General features: G+C 41.5%; 1 protein-coding gene across 2 annotated transcripts in view; it reads right to left on the reverse strand.

Annotated features, from left to right (window-relative positions):
- USF3 (upstream transcription factor family member 3) overlaps positions 1–17,135 on the reverse strand; it is a 33,779-nt gene extending 16,644 nt beyond the window's left edge. Inside the window, exons 1-3 of one of the 2 annotated variants that reach the window (XM_021549194.2) lie at positions 17,059–17,135; positions 3,713–3,777; positions 1,744–1,772 (exon numbers count right to left, since the gene is read on the reverse strand). In XM_021549194.2, coding sequence (XP_021404869.2) covers positions 1,744–1,772; positions 3,713–3,777; positions 17,059–17,103 — 139 coding nt within the window. In that variant the 5' untranslated portion in view covers positions 17,104–17,135. Of the gene's footprint in view, positions 1–1,743; positions 1,773–3,712; positions 3,778–16,542; positions 16,568–17,058 lie in introns of those variants that run through there. The other variant, XM_077781245.1, reaches the window with a different exon arrangement.
- Between the last annotated feature and the right edge of the window lie 976 nt (positions 17,136–18,111).

Genomic DNA, 18,111 nt, shown 5'->3' on the forward strand with positions numbered 1-18,111 from the left:
GTTGCTTGTTTCTATGTCCAAAAGTTTAACTTTTCCATAAGGTCTAACTGGCTGGGAGTAAAGAACACATTGAATGGAGAGTAGTTCCAGTGAAATACCTATTTTGGAGAAGGTAAAAAAATGTTTCATTTATAGTTTTCTAATGATACTATTTAGCTCTTCAATTGGCAAAAACAGCTACACTCTAAGTCCAGGAGTGTAAATACCTCTGGGCCTATTTTTTACAGACAGTATCTCTGTTTTCCATCCACCACAGTCAGCCTCTTTCAAATATAGTTAACTCTCATGCAGCTATTTTTTTAACTGAAATATTTTCATGTTCTGTGCAAACTTAAAACTATTAGATGTCTTTTTTTAAAAAATGGAAAACCTTCTGTCATGGCTTTGTCAGGACTCAAAGCATTGTGTTGTTTGTTTGCTAATGAACTTTTTGATTCGTACAGTTCCTCAGTTTTTGGTAGCACACAGAAACAAACTGTGACCTGCAGGTGAGTGTATTTAATTTTTCTCCATTACAAAAGACTTACTAATTTAATTTAAATAGTCTTATTTCAGTAGCCTGTTGCTTCAATTTACCTTTCTCAAATGATTTTTTTTTTGTATTTCAGGAAAGATTGCTGGCATTGACAGAGACAGGCCTAAATACACTAAACACAGCAAGACAAAGTTTCTTATGCAAGAAATTTACCATATAAATTAGAGCACCTCTGTAAAAAATTAAAACACAGGTTTTGGGATTTAATCTTTATATATCTAACTAATGCATACAGATATCGCAGTGTTTGTGAAGTGCTACTCTTTTGTTTTAATAATATTTGCAACACTCTCCTCAGCCTTTTCCATATATTAATGATTAAGAAAGTATGGGCTTGGAAGGAGCTGCTGAGTTCACATACTTGAGAGTTCAGCCCAGGTGATAAAGATTTTGGAAAGCTATCAACAAGTGAAACAGGAACTGGGAATTCCAATGAGGCCAACCATCTTAGAAGTAAACTTGATAAGGCTGTTTCCTGATTCTTCCCAATTCTTAAGAAATTAGCACACTCAACAAGCACAGCACTGCACAGGCTTCACATGGAAACTGCTCAGTGCTTTTTTCAGCTGAGTTTGTGAAGATCACAAGATACTGCTGTTCAGGTAAAAGAAGAACTGCAATCAATTTCTTTGGATAAACCAGTCCAAAGCCTGCCAGTCCATCTTTCTGTCCCTACTTGCAGAAGATGCCATTAGCACTAGACACTGACTGGGTGCTGCCCAAGGGATGTGACTCTTGCAATGTACAGCCAACATTTACACAGAATTTCTGGGGTGTCAACATCCAAGTGGGTGCCTTAGGAATAGACTAGAGGAATACTTCTAATCCAGGCAGCCTCTAAAGCTCTTAGGTAGGATACCTGTCTCTGTTTTGACAGAGGTAGATATTGGCTGCATGTGAATGCCTGTGCAGTTGTTTTCCTTTGGAACTGAACACAGCTGAAATTGTTTACTTCTTAATTTCCTAGCTTTAGAAAGGCAGGGGCACAGTGCTCCTTCATACTTTAACTTCGTATTGTGGAAACCAGCAAACTAGAAACAATCTGCACAGATATTTTATGCAAGGACACAGAAAGGTGTTTGATAGGGTGAGGCTTTTCCAGTGTACTAAGCTCCTATGGAGGAACCATCTCCATGTAAAGTATGTTTGACTGCTCCGAAGTGTCTGTGCTTATTTCCAGACCAAAGAGCAAAGCATGATGTTCCCACCTGCATTATGTGTCTCCCGGTTTTTCTTTCTGTGAAACATAAAGAGAAGAAACTCATGTGAAACTGAAGGTTAAAGATCTGCATACAGACAAATATTTATTTTAGTATTTCTATTACAGCTAAAAATACTAAATATTATAGTCCACTCTGTGAACTAGAACAGCAAAAGTCACAATCAGATGTTCTTAAACATTGGCATTAGACAGTTTCTAACTAAAATTTGTTCATGGTCAGACTTAAATCAATTGCAATATAACATGGTACAGTGTAATGCTCCACTTGATTATTGGTACATATTTATAATGGAGAGCTGGGTTTTAGTGTTCCTGTTACGCTATGAAACATTCAAAAAGGCCAAAGATTTTTTAAAAATAGTTTTGTTTCTGAGGAACAAGACAGTTTGTCTGAAATGTTGCTTTTACATTCATTTGATCGCTGAAACAAGAGAAAACTTTACCATGCAAGTTGATTTTCCATCCACATTGCCTTCAAACATCATAACTTCTGGTGTCAAAGAGGCTTCCTTTGTGAGAGAAACCAAAAATACTATTCCTCTGCAACTGCTGTTCTTTACTGTCTCAAAATTCTGAATAGGTGTGATTTGGGCATGTGAGGGGTTGTGTTTGGTTTCAGATGGTCACCTGGGACTACTGGACTGATGGCAACAATCATTGTGCAATGCCCCAAATTGCTTTACTGGCAGTCAATAAATTTCAAATATATACTCACATACTCACACATATAAATAAGATGTACTATACACATGCACTAAGACAAATACTTCCAGGAAGTACAGTAAAGCAAAGTACGTGTTTTCTAGAAAAAGCAAAATTCCAGAAAAAAACAATTTAAAAAACTTCTGTCCAGCAACACTCTCAGTCTAGATGTCTGCTGGGTATGCAAAAAGCAGAGTAACATCTTCTGCTGTCCCTTCAACTGTTACAGAGCAGTCCAGATGTAACAAGGAATCTGAGGTAAGAATGCATGTTACATGTGGAGGACGTGTGATTATGATGAGGCACAGTAGATCCTTTGTGCATTGACTTGATACTGATTTCTGGTAATTCACTAAAGATACTGTGCACCTAGAGTAACTTGGATAAGGATTATGAGACAGTAATGTTACTGCTACAGGTCAAACCCAGAGACATCTGCTAAGAAATAATGCTTAATGATGAACATTAATACTAAATATGCAAAAGAATATAAGGACTGGACAGACCCAGCTGTCCTTTGGTTGATATTACCATTACGGAACACAAAATACTCTATTAGGTAAGAAAGAGTCATGAAATCTGCGAAGACTAAAAAATCTTCTGTAAGACAAATCAATGTTCTCTCTGAGCTTTTCTTAATCATAAATCATATCCTACATGGTTAACTAGTGTAAGATGAGTGCTGCATTTATCTGAAGGACTGAAGAACTCCCCTACCAACCAGGTATCAAATCACCCGTGTTAATACAAAGGAACAAAACTCTGGAAAAGTTCTACTGAATGTTGAGTCACTTTGTTACAAAGTTTGGTCATAGCATTGCTGTACAACCTCAAAGTGTAGTTTGAGTTCCTGCAGAGATTTGAGAAGTAAGATCCAGATTCCACTGGAAGTTGAGGAAGAGATCTAAATTACCCTTTGAAATTAGTATAGTTACCCCCTGATATCTTCAAGGAGCCTCCACAAAAATAGAGGCTGTGCTCTAACCAAGGCAGCAATGCAATTTTACATACATCAGAATAGTCAGTGAAATAATTAAAGAATCTCTTTTGCCTAAGTGAGCCAGGTAGATATATCTTTAATAAATAGTTTGGCATAGACAGGGCAAGAGAGAAACTTTTGGATCAACGCTGATGAACACAAAGATCTTCTTGTCCATACGCTTACTGCCCAAGTTTTAGCTAGAAACTTTGTGACTGCAATGTGAGTGCAGACTACAGACCTACGAAATAGTCATTTTCCCACAGGAACTCACCGATGCTGCTTCTTAGTAGGTGTCTCATTCTCTGTCATCTCTGGCATGGTTTCGGAGAAGAGAGCCTGAGGAAAAAACATGGAAGGGATTAACAACTCCAACTTTTCTGAATCCTTAGCCCATGACATTTACCTGGCTTTGCCTTGGACCACAGGGATGGGGACCTATTACAATGTAGGCACAAGTCTATCCCCTTGACTCAGAGCAGCTGATTTTGTGACATTAAAAATTAAGCACGTTACCTACTGAGAAGTTTTGCAAAACCTGTCTGTGATGAACTGGTTTCCATTTCCTCAATTACTTTAAATATAGAAACTATTATAATCCCAACCACTTTCAGCAAACAAGGATAGTTAAGAGTGTATGACTGCTTTTCAAATGGGAGGAACAGCTGAACTCTCTCTTATCAGCTCTTCCTCACAGAATATGCATTAAATTCCCAGTTCAAAATAAAATATGAATGCTAAGCAAAAAACAAGCTACAATGAGGACATTTCATTAACTACAAATTTAGAGTGCTCTTAATGTAGCAGGTTACAAAACTTACTTGCTATTTAATTACTGTACACCTTAAAACAACCGAAAATGACACCCCTAAGCTCTCAGATGTGTAAAATTACGCTAAAATTAAAGTTATGAATTAAAGTTATCAATAACAGCATAATGAATTGCATCTAACTTGTCTTCATCTTGAACAGATTGGTAGCCTGTATTTAGATAAACAAAAACATTATAAAAATACACAAACGATGAGATTAAGTCAATGAATATCTACCAGAGAAATGAATTTTAGAGAGCAAGTGACATAAGTATACTGTAGATGACAACAGGAAAAAAGAGATCTGTTTTTTGATATGTCTGAGCTCTGCATTTACTTTCACAGCTCTGTTCACTCACCAACCAACCTGTTACTGCAACTCTTCCCATGGGCCCTCAAAGCCCTTGTGGCTTCACCTTTCTCTGGCTCCTCCCGAAAAGCTCATTTGTGTCTGTCAACAGGCTTTGTATCTTTAGGGTATTTTTTGTCTGTTTGTTTGGACTGCAAGGAAGTGGGGGTGGTTTTTAATGTAACTTTAAAAATGATGCAGTTCTTAATGTAAACTGAGCCTACCACAACTGGCACTGACACTAAAAACAAACCCCCAAAATAATATCCTTACAAACTAGAAAGCCAGACACCTATGGAGCAGCCAAAGCATTGAAGCATACACTTCACAAAGTGCTCTGTGCACACATCTCTGTGTGTGTGTGTGTGTGTGTGAAACTAACAGAAATAATCTGTATTGTACCAGAACTGAATTCTGATACTGCTTTTCAGCCTTTGTACTCTAAAAGTTAATTGAATGTCATGCATTCAGTAAAAATCAGAGGAGGAGAAACATTAGGGCTGATGCTGCTTACCACTCTAATCCTGAAGTACCTTCTCTACTCCAGGGAAGTCTTGGGAGACGTTGACAAGCCATAAAGTAAAGAAAACAGTAAACAACCTATGAATAGATCCAGCTCAGGGAACTCAAAGTGCCTGAAGATTTCAGGAACATAATTCAACTCCACCTACACAACAGTGTTCACACCATCACAAAACTGGGTACAATTGTCTCTGAGAGGAGTCACAGCATTCCATTGCCCCACTGGGCGTTACACAGAGCCTACCTAAACACAGCCACCACAGCCCAGCCAGCCCAGCCATGGGAGCACATCACTTTCTATTTATATCCCTTCACGGACTTTGCTTTCCCTCTGCCCACTGACCATCACCTAAATTATGGAAACTTCCCCATAAATTACGGAAACACCTGACAGAGTTATCAGTCTTTTACTGTGGGATAAAGCAGTGGTGCAACTTCAGCACACTCCTATAAATTGTATTGCTCACCTTAAAAACAAGATTTCTTCTCCTTTAAATCCCATTAGCTTACTTCACTAACAAATGTATTTGAGTTTATATGTAGTAAGAGTAATCCACTTGTTATGCCAGGTTGTCCAAGTTAGTAAAAAGTCACAACTCTGAAAGCCAGGAAAGCCAGTTTCCCACCCAAGGCATCTATAACTTATCCCTCCTGGGTACAGCTGGAGATGGCCAGTAGTACTTACTCACTGATCCTACCTGCATTCACTGTACCAGGTGATGATGAAGGGGTTAACTGGGAGACATTAGCAGATGATTTTCATTATTAAAAACAAAACCCAAAAAAACCTGGTTAGAGCCCAACCATCTTTTGGACGCTGTTGGCAGCCAGAGAGATGTTGAGGTGTACACAGCGTGCCTGAGGCCAGCACACCTCCTTTCAGCAGTCTCCAGTGTGCCAAAGCAGCCCAGCAGGATCTGCATCCATTAAGAGACAGGAGAAGCAGAGCAGCTGCCTGGTGATGCTACACTCGTCCATCCATCACTGAGGCAGCACCTTGTGTAGCAGGTGAAATAACTATTCCAGGAGGCAAAGGGGTCATTTAATTTACTGTGTACAGTACTGTTTCTGTTTAGTGAGGATGTGAGCACATGGGCATAGTTCTGGTAAAGCAAAGCTCTCAAACATGCTTAGAAAAAGGAAGATGCTGGATTGTTTCTTGATTTCTGCACCACTTATAAAGACAGAGCTGATGTGTCTGTTAGTGGGCATTATGAGACCATAGCAAATATGCAGGAAATCAGAGCAAAAAGATAAAAGAGGTCTTAGCATTTTTGAAAGACTAATGTATTCACCAAGCAACCATATTTTTTTAATCTTGCACATTTATACACCTTGAGAACCAAAGCACCATTTCTGTTTTGCAGTGTATTTAACAGAGAAGGCATTAATGTGGATTCAGATGGCCAGCTACCATGTAGGGCTAGAGATGAAGCACAACTGGGTGAAGGTAAGGGCATAAAAAAAGCACCCACCCACAAATACCCTTCCAACAGATATGGCTGTTCTGTCTCCTGCTGCACAGTCCAAAACACATTCTACTCCCTGCCCTATGTCAGAGCACCCCTTCTCCCTCCTGACATCAGTTCTCCTTACTCCTATATTTTGGCTTCTACTGTGTCCATGGAAAGCTCTCAGCAAAGCTCTCTTTCTTAACAGCAGCCATCCCTATCTCCCAAAGTCATGATATACACAATATTCCAATTGCCTTATTTCTTTCTGCTGAGCAGATGCTGAAATGATTCAGCAATTCACTGTATGTAGCATTCTGGAAGATGGATAGACAAGGCCTTAGTGAAAATTTGTGCTGTAAATTTATTAATACAGTTTCTAACCATTTTTTTATCCTGAAAAAGAATAGAAAATCTTTACTATATGTCAAAGATCCCACTTCTTCCTTCCTCCTCTGACATCCTTTTTAAGTGATGTCAGTAAGCTTCTTCCAAGTGATGCTGTTCCCTTCATATTTCAAGCCATTTGCTGCCACACTGAGTGTATAAACCTCACAAATGTAAACTTGAAGTATTTTATATGCTTCATTTCCACTGGGATCTGCAGCCCATTTCATATAGGAGACATGGCACAGAAATTCAGTGACTCTTATCCTAATTTCACTTTACTGTGGAATTACTTCAGGTGAAGTTTTTGTTTTCCACTCAACCAGTGCTCCCACTTTCATGGTCCCGATAGCAAAAAGTAAGGCTGTACACATTATCTAATGAACCAATTAGTGTATTTTGAGCTCCACTGAAAAGAGGTGGTTAAATTTGTTAAACAACACTTGTATAAAACTCTGGGCTTTCTACCGATAGATTGTACCATGAGAAATATGGTGAACTCAAGTTGTTTTTTCCCCCATTCTTATTCTGTAAAGACAGAAACCTTTGCATTTTACTTGATAGTCCACAGAACAGTTCAAGATGGCAATACCAGTAAGGAAGTTTTCTTAAGCGCTGCTGAAAATATGGGCTTTGTGAATTAAAAAGAAAATAAAAATACTGCCTAGGTGGAGATTTCTGAGGCTTGATGAATGCTTACATTGTCTCCATTTCTCCCTCTCAGCTGCTATATGACCAGAGCTTTGACAGTGGGTTTTCCTTTACTTCTTCCACATCAAGGTTCCTTCATGGATTCTCTAAAGCAGAAGACATGTATTTGCCTCATAAGCTCAGAGACAAATGTATTTTAAGTTCACTCATTAAATATGCTCACTTAACTCAGAATGTCTGCAGAGAAAATGTAGCAAAATCCAAATTCTTAAAACAGATGAAGAAGCAGTAACTCATCATTTACATTTATTTAGTACCAAGCTTCCTTTAAGCTTTATGCAGTTAACAGCTTTCACTACACCAACCTAAAATATTAATTTTAATTTAAATGCAATGGCATTCTCAGAAATTAAAGGATGCTTTGTGTTCTGAAGATTTAAATTTAACATAATTTAATCTCTTCTACAGTTCTGAAATGTAAGGTATAAAACTTGAACATCATTTAAACATCTTCTTGTCTATCACCCATCTTTCCAGGTAGTGTTTAGCAAATTTTATGAAATTTCTTCTTTAAATCACACACTCAGCAAATAAAAGAAAAAGTTAATTTACATTATTTTATTTGGCATTATTTTTTCACTCCTTATTTAGGAATTGTTTCCAAACTTAATATTATTTTTAAAAAAGAAAATAATTCTTCCAATCTGTTATTTTTGGCTGTACAAAACAATCTTCCTCAAATTATATAGCCATTCCATTCTTCTCCATTAGGCAGAGAGAATAGTTTTTATATGCAACTACACATATTCTGCAAACCTACCAGCAGTCCAAATCTTTCTTCCTCTTAATATCCTTCACCAAGCTTATGCTGTGACACTGCTTCAGTAAAGCTAAGATCAATTCCAAGGCATAGACAAGAACTACTCAAAAATGCTTTTTTCCTGAGACAGTGTCTTCATCCAAGCAACTGCTGGAACTCACTTCTCCAATATTCCATGCATGTTTTAGAACAAGGCCAGGGACTTAGACCAAGCTTTTTATGACAAGCAGGGCACCCTTGAGATCAGGGGACAAAATTTACTGCCCTTTCTTTATTTCCCCTTGGAATGCTTTTATTCTAATTTTGTATTTAGCTAATAAAATGACTGAAGGAAACATAAAGCTGACCTTTGTGACTGTTACCTATGTGTATATTAACTACTGTGGCCTATCAAAGCAACCTGGTAAGACTATCACACAGGAAAATGAAAAAGGCTATTTTTCCTGACAGGAGGGAAGAAACCTATCAGTTTGGTTTCAGAAGAAATTGAGATTTCCCTGTTACTGTGTCCCTTAATCCACTCCCTCACAACAGCTGGGCCCCCTGACTGACCTACCTGCAACCTCCCAAAGAGATGAAGTTCCCAGATGTTTACAAACACCTGGGAGTGAGCAGAGGAGGAGGAGTGAGGTCAGGTGAGGGACTGGACATGGCTGGGTCTGTGCCCTGCTCTGCAGCATGGGTGTGCTGGCTGACCAGCTCAGAGTGGGCACTGCCACCTTGTGCTGAGGAAGAGATTCCTGATGCAAACCACTTGAGAGATTCCCAGACCAACCAAACTCTTCCCAGAGTTTCTGCAAAAGCTAAGAAAAGAAAACCAAAGCCAATAAGCTAAAACTTGTTATATGGGGCAACTTTTGTTTTTTTAAATGTGCTTGTAAATAACAGAAAGAAAACTTCACTGCTTTTAGATATTTTTATTCTGCCTCTTCTGATTGCATTATCCAAACTCAAGTAAATTAGTATTTTTTCTCCTGCTGACTTAAAGCAATAACGTTTTAGTAAGGCTCTTATACAAGAACATGCAAGAGAACTAGAAAGAAAATGTTTAGGGATTTTTTGTAATAGCATTGGAGGAAGAGAAAGGGTAATTGCTCAAGTGATATTCCCTCATATCTACATTGGTCTTGTTTCATTTGTAATTTAAAAAATATCAATGACAATTGCACTGCCCATTTAGTAACAAGCACTTTTAGGACAGCATTGGTGTAGGGTCATTCTGAGAAAACCTGACCAGATCTGCTTAAGAAAACTTCATAAGAAGAAATAAAAAAAAACCTTCCCTGTTAATCACCTGAAGATACACATCTCATATTTATTCTTCTTTGTCTACTGTTATTCCCTCCCAAGTCTTCCTAAATATAGCATCATTTCTCTTTAAACCTAAGAGGAGGGGCAGAGATAGAACTCATGTCCACAAAACCCAGTCTCTTACTCACTGTTTATGGTCTGGAAAATATTTAAGAAGTACCTCTGTACATGTTGCACCCAGATGAGAGCTGCTGCCACCCTCTCACATTGTGCAGATGATTTTGGCACTGCAAAGAAACTGAAGTGCACACGGTGCAAGTAAAGGAAGCCACGAACCACCTCCTGTGGTCTGGAGCAATTGTAACAGGGAAGCAGGCATTTGGGAGCTAAAGAGCTGTAATTATGCAACCAGTGCACAAGCCACAATCACAAAGACCAGAGCTCTCACCTGAAACCACATCTTCAGCTACTTTAGATCAAAATAAGGGGAACATTACTCTTTTATTTTTAGGAAATTAAAAATTAATTACCAGGGAAATCCTCCTGATCCCAAGTATTGTGCTGACATTCACAAGTTATCACATACCTATTTCACTAAGGAAGTGAGAAAGTGTGAGAAATGTCTCTATGGTGCAAGACAGTGCTCATCTCCTTGGCTTCCAATGCCCAGTGATCCATGGTACACCTCAAAACCAAGGGATTTCCAAAGAGAAGACAGAGATCTAATTATGCTGTGCTTGACAAAACAGCTACAAGTGTGTTTGGATGGTGAAAGCTAGGAGGATACAAAGTGAATTGCAGGCAAGTTCCTCCTAACACAGGTCATCACCTCTCTGTGGGTTAGGGATGGGTTACCTGGATCAGATGGCAAAGACTGCCTGCACCAGGCTGCACACAAGAGCAGCTGTTGGTGAGCCCAGCCTTGCAGCAACATGCTGCCTAAAGAACAAATAATTCTTTTCCTGACAAGGGCTGAAACATGCAAGTCAACATGGCCCCCAAACACCATCATCAAGATGGTTATTTATAACTCAGGAATCCGGCATATATGAAAACTGTATTTGAAACACCAAAGACTGACTGGAAAAAAATAGAAGCTGTAAGTCATAAAATCACAAAATGGTTTGGATTGGAAGAAACCTTAAAAATTGTCTCATTCCAATCCCTCTGCCATGGACAGAGAGAGCTCCCACTAGACCTCATCCAGCTGAGAACCTCATCCAGCCTGGCCTTGAACACTTCCAGGGATAGGGCATCTGCAGCTTCCCTGGGCAACTTCTGGGCAGCTTCTCTGTTCCAGCAAGAGCCCATCCAATTCTGCTTTCTCTTGTGACCTTATCTCCAAATGAAATCTCTATCCAAAGAGCAGCACCTCATCACAGAGCCTGACAACCAATTTAGAATGACAACATTAAAACATGCATTTTGGCTACAATGACTTAGCCAGAGCAGTATTCTTTGCTTCACTGCTTTGGTTTTAAGCTGAGCTCTTTTTGTTCTTCAACTACAAAGGATTCTCACAGAGTCTGTTTATAAAACCACATAGGGTCCTGAGGAGGTATCAAGACATTTTCTGACATGTGCCAAACTGCCTTGCTTCTCTCTCCTGAGGACCCTAACAAGCAGTGCAAAATATCCCATAGCCAAAATGTTCAGGGCATCCAGAGAGTTTATGTGTCAAATATTTTAATTCATCTTTTCGCATATGAGTCATTCAGAACAAAGGATTACACAGTCAAGTTCTTAAATATTTTATAGGCTTGGGGTTTGAGAAATCTGACACAAACTAAGAACACATCAAGGGTTCATGATAGAGTAAGCAATATTCTATGGGCCTGCACTACAAAGTTCCACTACAATATGCAGAAGAGATCAATCCTGAGATTCTGCTACAAACAGTGCCCTTCCAGAGTTAAGGGATTTCCCTATGAATCTTAATGGATCCAAAGGCAAAAATGGCTGAGGTAGAAAGTACCAAAAAACAAGATTTCAGTTTTAATGTATAAGCTCATCAAAGAAGCTCCCTAATTACACTTCAATGACCTTTCAAAAACAAGTATACACACACTCTGCCCCCAAACCCACGAAAATTAATCAAAACCTCCATAACTTTGCAATGTACATTTCATAGGCAGACTACTTAAAAAAAAATATTTTAGTGGACAGAGAGCTCATTCTCCTTCACAACCTCAATGCAATTACACCTTTGCTTTTCAGAGGTTTTTTTCTTTGGACCCATGAAGTGGGTGCACTGGGCAATTACTTCAGTTCCAGAAATAAAAGACTCATCTTGCAATCTGGATGTTTGACAGTTTTGAATAATACAGGCAGGGATAAAGCTGCACATTATTTAAATTATATTTAACAGAGGGATCCAAACTAAAGTTATCTGAGCCCAGATGACCAGAGAAACAAGCACATTACACTGTCAAAGAGGAAACTTAAAATCAATATCAATGCATGTTAGACACAAGAAAATACAACTACTATGTGCAAATCCATAGAAAAACTGAATTCAATAATTCCACCACTTTAGGAACTACTTATTTGGCTTAGGAGAATTAATGTACCTGAGCTATCTGGGGTGAATAAGTAGTTCTGAACGCACTAGGAAAAGCAAATAAGACTACAGTAGAAATTTAGCACTGACAATGGAGAAGAAACTAAAACCAGATTTCCAAGTTACTACTTTGCATAGGTCTGAATGGAATGGATAAAGGGGACAGACTGATACCACGATACTGCAAGTTTTACTTCATTAAAAAATCATTCCATAAAATGAAAATGCCTTACCTCTACTCTGTCTTCTTCTTCTATAACTGTGTGAAATCACCTCCCTATTGCCACCTAAGACTGACTTGGCAAAAATACCTTAAAGTGAAACTAGGAGTGGGAGAGCCCCATTGCATTTCTTAGCAAGGGATAGCTCACACACTTAATATTTCCAAGCTAGGAAACACAAGGTCTTCCCATTCCCACCCAGAATAAAACAGAAAAACCACAAAGTAAAATGGATTGTAAAGCCCCTTGAGACAACTTACAGGTGGGATTCTTCCTGAGCCTTCTCTTTTCCATGATGAACAATCACAGCTCCCTTTACCTCTCAACATGAGAGATGCTCCTATACCTTAACTGTCCTTGTGGCCTTTTACTTTTTTTTTTTTTTATTTACACAGAGACACCCCACACTCCCAAATACATACACTGAAATAACAAGATTGCTTCTCATGGTGGCAGTGCTGGCTTAATATTTGTGAAATTATGACCCAAGATGATGCCAAAACTAGTTAAGCTTCTCCAATTACACCAGAAGTCCCAGAATTTCCAGCAAGTGAGAGATTTACATGGAAGAATGAGGTATTTAAGTGACAGATGCATAATATTTAAACATTACTGAATTAAAGCATCTCTGAATATTAAGGACACTCCAATAGTGAAAAAATTATGTTACTGATTTGGAGCACCATTTTACTACTGGAGGAAATGAGCAAGAAGAGCTGTAGCATGAAGCTTTGTACAAGAACTGTGTTTAATTTCTAACTAACAGTTTCACTGATGCATGAAAGCAAAGCAGAGTCCAACTTCAAAGGTTGAAGGCTGGCATGAATTAGGTGTCCCTGAAGCCAACCACATTACAGACTACAGATGCAGGCAGACACCCGAAATGGACAGTTATTATTTTCACTTGAACTCCGGTTACTTGAAGAATAAACAAATCTTTAAGCTCTCCTCTCCCCATAAAAGCCTTACACTTCTATTAAGTGTGACACGAAGCTAATGGACAATGTTTTCTATAATCTTTTCATGGCATTGCCCACCACACCAAAAGCTGGAAAAATGGGTCATAGGTTCTGAGGAACCTGGATTTAGATCTAAAAGTTAATAGCTCCATATTTAGATCATTCCAGCCTCACTAGAGATGGACCACAAATAATCCATTCAGGTATCAGAATACCAACATGACTGAGATGTGCTTTCAGATGGAGCTGATTTCAGTTCATGGTTTTCACGCTGGCCAGTTAACCTGACAGAAGTTCAGGTAACTGAGTGAGAAAGGCACTTGTTACTAGGAACCAAGAAGCATTTTTAGCAGCCTAGTACTTTCTTCTTATCTGAACCACAGTTGCACCCAGCGTGGCTGATGTAAGAGATTACTATCGTAAGTGTTGGTTGCAAAAGTAACTCATTCACTTTAGAGGACTAAAGCCATGGCTTTTCATACAGGAAACAAACCAGTTTACACACAATTTGTCAATCTTGTGCACACAGCAGAACCTCTTTTGTGCTTACTCTAAGCATGACAACAGCACTACACTGGTAAGGTAGCAAACCAAAGTACACTTTGGACACATTATATCCACATATAAAAGCTGGAATTGCATTTTAAACATCAAATTAGGTCAGCATTACATGAACTGGGCACTGCACAACATTTCCTAATCAAGGAGTTGAGATATTTAGATGTTTTACTGTAATCTGAAATAACTCAAACACTTCTTGAACGCTCGCCCCCATTAAAACTGAATACATATCATGGTGCAGAGTTTCAGATTAGACAGTTTTCAATTAAATAACACTACTGAGCTATGTCCCTGATGAAAATACCAGGGAAGATGTGCATACAACCCAGGTTTTTAAATGAAAATGGATGTGTAAATGTGTGCATGCATACAATCTAACAGCTTTAATGTTCCTGATCTTTTCGCAACAACTCCAGTTATAAATCTCAGGGCTCTGAAGAAGTGTACTTGCCTCCAGCCTGATGGACTGTCCATCCACAGTACTGCCAGTAATTTTATAAATTCTTCATCTCACTTGTGTTTGTGATTCCTTTAATCAAGTTAAATCCCTCAGGAACATGTTTTCCTAGTTTGAAAGGTGTCACTATCCTTCAAAGTGACACAGACTTCGTGGTACTTTCCACAAGTTCTTGTGACACAACCATGATTCATTGGAAAACCCTTTGTAACAAATGCTACACTTCTTATACCTCCCCCAGTCAAGTGCCACTTACAAAGTTATTTTTAAGACCTTAAAAAGCACTACTGTACAAAAATTAAACCACAGAATGGCTCTTGTCAAATCCAGCACGTCCCAGCCCTTGACTTCCTCGCATGCCTATTTCTTTCCACAGCATCCAGCTTCAACTCATACATTGTATTAATTATTATCCAAGCAAGATATGATTGGTTACAATGTCACACACTTTGTATCAAGGCACTTTGCAAATTAAAAGCGTGCTTAAATACTTAGAACGCACCATCCTGAATCTCTCTGTAGCCTAATTCATTATACTTCAATATGTGGAAGCCAGAGGTGCTCTTACAACTTCAGCACAAGGAGAGAAACCATCAACAACTAAACAATGCTCAAAAAAGTACCTTTTTAACTCCTCCACCTAAAAAGAGTCAGGAGCATCCCTCTCTAAGGGAGCATCCTTCTCTCCTAAGAAGAGCTGAGGTGAAGAACAGCTGGAGTAGCTCAGCCAGCAGTGCCAGCAGAACACATCCACAAAATCTTTGCCTTCTCGCTCCTAAGATTCAAGACATTGAATCCGAGACATTTCAGAGTACAGCTAAACTTCAGCTACAAATAAGAGTCCACAATGCACACAGGAGGCGTGGGCCAGGCACATGTCACAGGGCCACTCGAGTGACAGTCCCTTCAGCGTGTCCCTGGCCAGCTCCTCAGAACACTACTTGAAACACCAGGAATCAAAGCAGCAAAGCCACTATCAGAAACTTACATCCTAATTATCTCTTTGCAGCTGTCAGACTCCTCCAGGATCCATCACCATTTTTCATCTACTCTGTTAAAACCTTCCCATGTATCCATAACCTAAGGGAATAAGTAAGTCTCTAAGGGAATAAGTAATTTCCAAATACTTCAAAATTTGCAATGTTTTTGTACTGTTTCACATACCTGACATGATATTTTGAATACAAGCACCTTAAAAATCATGCTCACAACACAAGCATTTTTCTATGCTTATTTCCCATTCAGTGGCATTTTCAGTTGTGAAATGTATTTAATCCCAAAATGTACCTATGAGTTATTGTTATGGCATTAATTGAAAATCAAAAATTAAAGGTTCTAAATCTTTCTACTAATAAACATTTGCTCACAGGAAGTTTCTTCCTTCCCATTTATCTGACTATTGCACTCAATTAATGAGCAATGAACAAGGCTCTGCAGTTGGCTGAAGTGCTATGTAACAGTCATATAAATAAGGCGGTCCCAATGACTTGTATATTAAAGTAAAGGTAAAATCATACCTCTAAAATAAGCTCTTACATTACCTGACTTCTGGATGCTTATGCTAATGATGTGCAATCATTATCTCTGCTAGAACTACTTTATAATTGCATGTCTAGATGAAGTCTAATAGAAGTCCAAGCTATTATGTGAAAAGCAAAAATACAGTTTTGTGATTTTCGTACTTATGGACAGAAACTCAACACATCACTATTCCCTTTTTCTTTGCCTTACTTCCAATTTTTCCCTACATCATGTGCCACAGCTGTAACTCACTATAGCTATGTAAACAGACTCAGTTCATTTGTGCTGTCACAGGGAGCTGCATTTTAATTGTTCTGCCCTTAAAGTGACCAGTAGCTGTGAGTTACAAACACCTCTGCGTCTGTCAGCGTTGATTCCCATGAAACGGGAGCCTTCCAACTCTTTAAAGCCTCTGCTGCTGGCAAATTTGACTGAAATCGGCCGGAGTGCTAATATGAACAGGCAGAGAAGGAATAGACAGACACATCCATCATTCCTTCCTTCGGAGACCAAGCTTACAACACGTCCAACGAGAAACGTTAGTTACGAGTGACGGAATTGTAAGTAAAAGAGGCACATCACCCTTCGGAGTGGGCGTCACTCGGCACCAGCACAGCGCTGCACAGCCACAGGCACAGAGCATCCCGCGTCCCGGACACGCCGGGAAGGTGCCAGGCTGATGCCGCCTCTCGCTGCCTCCGAAGCAGCTCCCGGGACGGCGGCTCACGCTCAGTCGCCTCACAGCGCCAGGAGCGCGAAGCGATAAAACCACGCCGCTCTCCCACCGCTCAGCGCCGTTCCCCGGCTTTCCCTCCCGCAGCCCCGGCACGGGCAGCCCCCGCACGGCACAGCTCCCGGGGAGCAGAGCCGGGGCACCGCCTCGGGCCGCCCGCGCTCTGCAGCCGCGGCCGGCCCGGCCCCGCGGCCCCTGCCCGGGCCGGGCCGGGCGCACCGGGGCCGGACAAAGGGGCACCGGCCCCACCGGCATCCCGGGGCGAGCGCGGCCCCGGCCCAGCGCGGCGCCCCGGCCCCGCCGCCGCGGCCGCTCCGCGTCCGTCTCCTCCCGCTGCCGCTCCCGGCCCCGCCGGCGGCACTCACGGTCGGGCCGGGCGCGCTGCGCGGCGGCCCCAGCGCCGGGACCATCCTCCGCCGGGCGGACACCGCGCCAGCCCCGCCGCCGCCTCCGCGCCGCTGCCCGCCCGCGCAGCCCACCCTGCTGCCCGCGCCGCAGCCAATCGCCGCGCGCGGGGCGAGCCCTCGCGGCCAATCAACGAGGGCCGGGCCGGAGAGGGCGTCGCTCGCCCTCAATTGGGCGGGGCGGAGCGGGCGCGGGCCAATGGCCGCCACAAACATCGGCGGCGCGGGCCAATCAGAGGGCAGGGAGGCAGAGACTGGCGTCGACAAGGTAAGGTGGCCGAAACAGGAACTGGCGGGGAGCGGCGTCCCGGGCGGCCAATGAGCGCAGCGGGAAGAGGCGCGCGGAGGGGCGGGCGGCAGCTCTTAAAGGGGCAGCGGCCGCGCCGGGACGGGCAGGGTTGCGGCGTTGGGCCGGTCCTGAGCGGCATCACCGGCACCGGGGAAAGGACCGCGCGTTATTCTGTGCGTGCTGCTGCCCGATGAAACAACCCCGTCCTGCCGGGGCGAGAATGACCCGAGCGCTGCCCTTGGCCGAGCTCCGCCGCGGGGTTGCAGAGCAGCGTGGTGCACTGAGCTGCCCCGCGCCCTCGGCAGTCAGCGTTCTGGGACGGAGCGGCGAGCCAAGATAAATAGGCTGCTAAAGATTTGCTGCGTGGAGCTGTCCACGAGGAGCCCAGCCATCCTGCGCAGGTTCTGTGCCACGACTGATGCTTTAATAGACATTTTTCCTTAACTTCACGCTTAGTTCTGGGGAAGAAGGCACTCCATCCGTCTTCCTCATGAGTTAAATCAGAGTTTAGGAAAAGTGTTGTTTTATCCAAGAAAGGAGAGACCGTGGATCATCAACGACTCCCCACTGCCTCGCTTTTTACTTCCTGCTAACACCTAGTTCAATTATTACCCATAATAAGGCAGCTTCCCAGTTCCAGCTCACTTGCTTCCCTGAAAAAGCATCTTGTATCCATATGCCTTCTTACAACATAATAGAGCAGAGACAAGTTTCTGAAGCAGTGT

Source organism: Lonchura striata, chromosome 2 (genome assembly GCF_046129695.1).
Source record: "Lonchura striata isolate bLonStr1 chromosome 2, bLonStr1.mat, whole genome shotgun sequence".
NCBI lineage: Eukaryota > Metazoa > Chordata > Aves > Passeriformes > Estrildidae > Lonchura > Lonchura striata.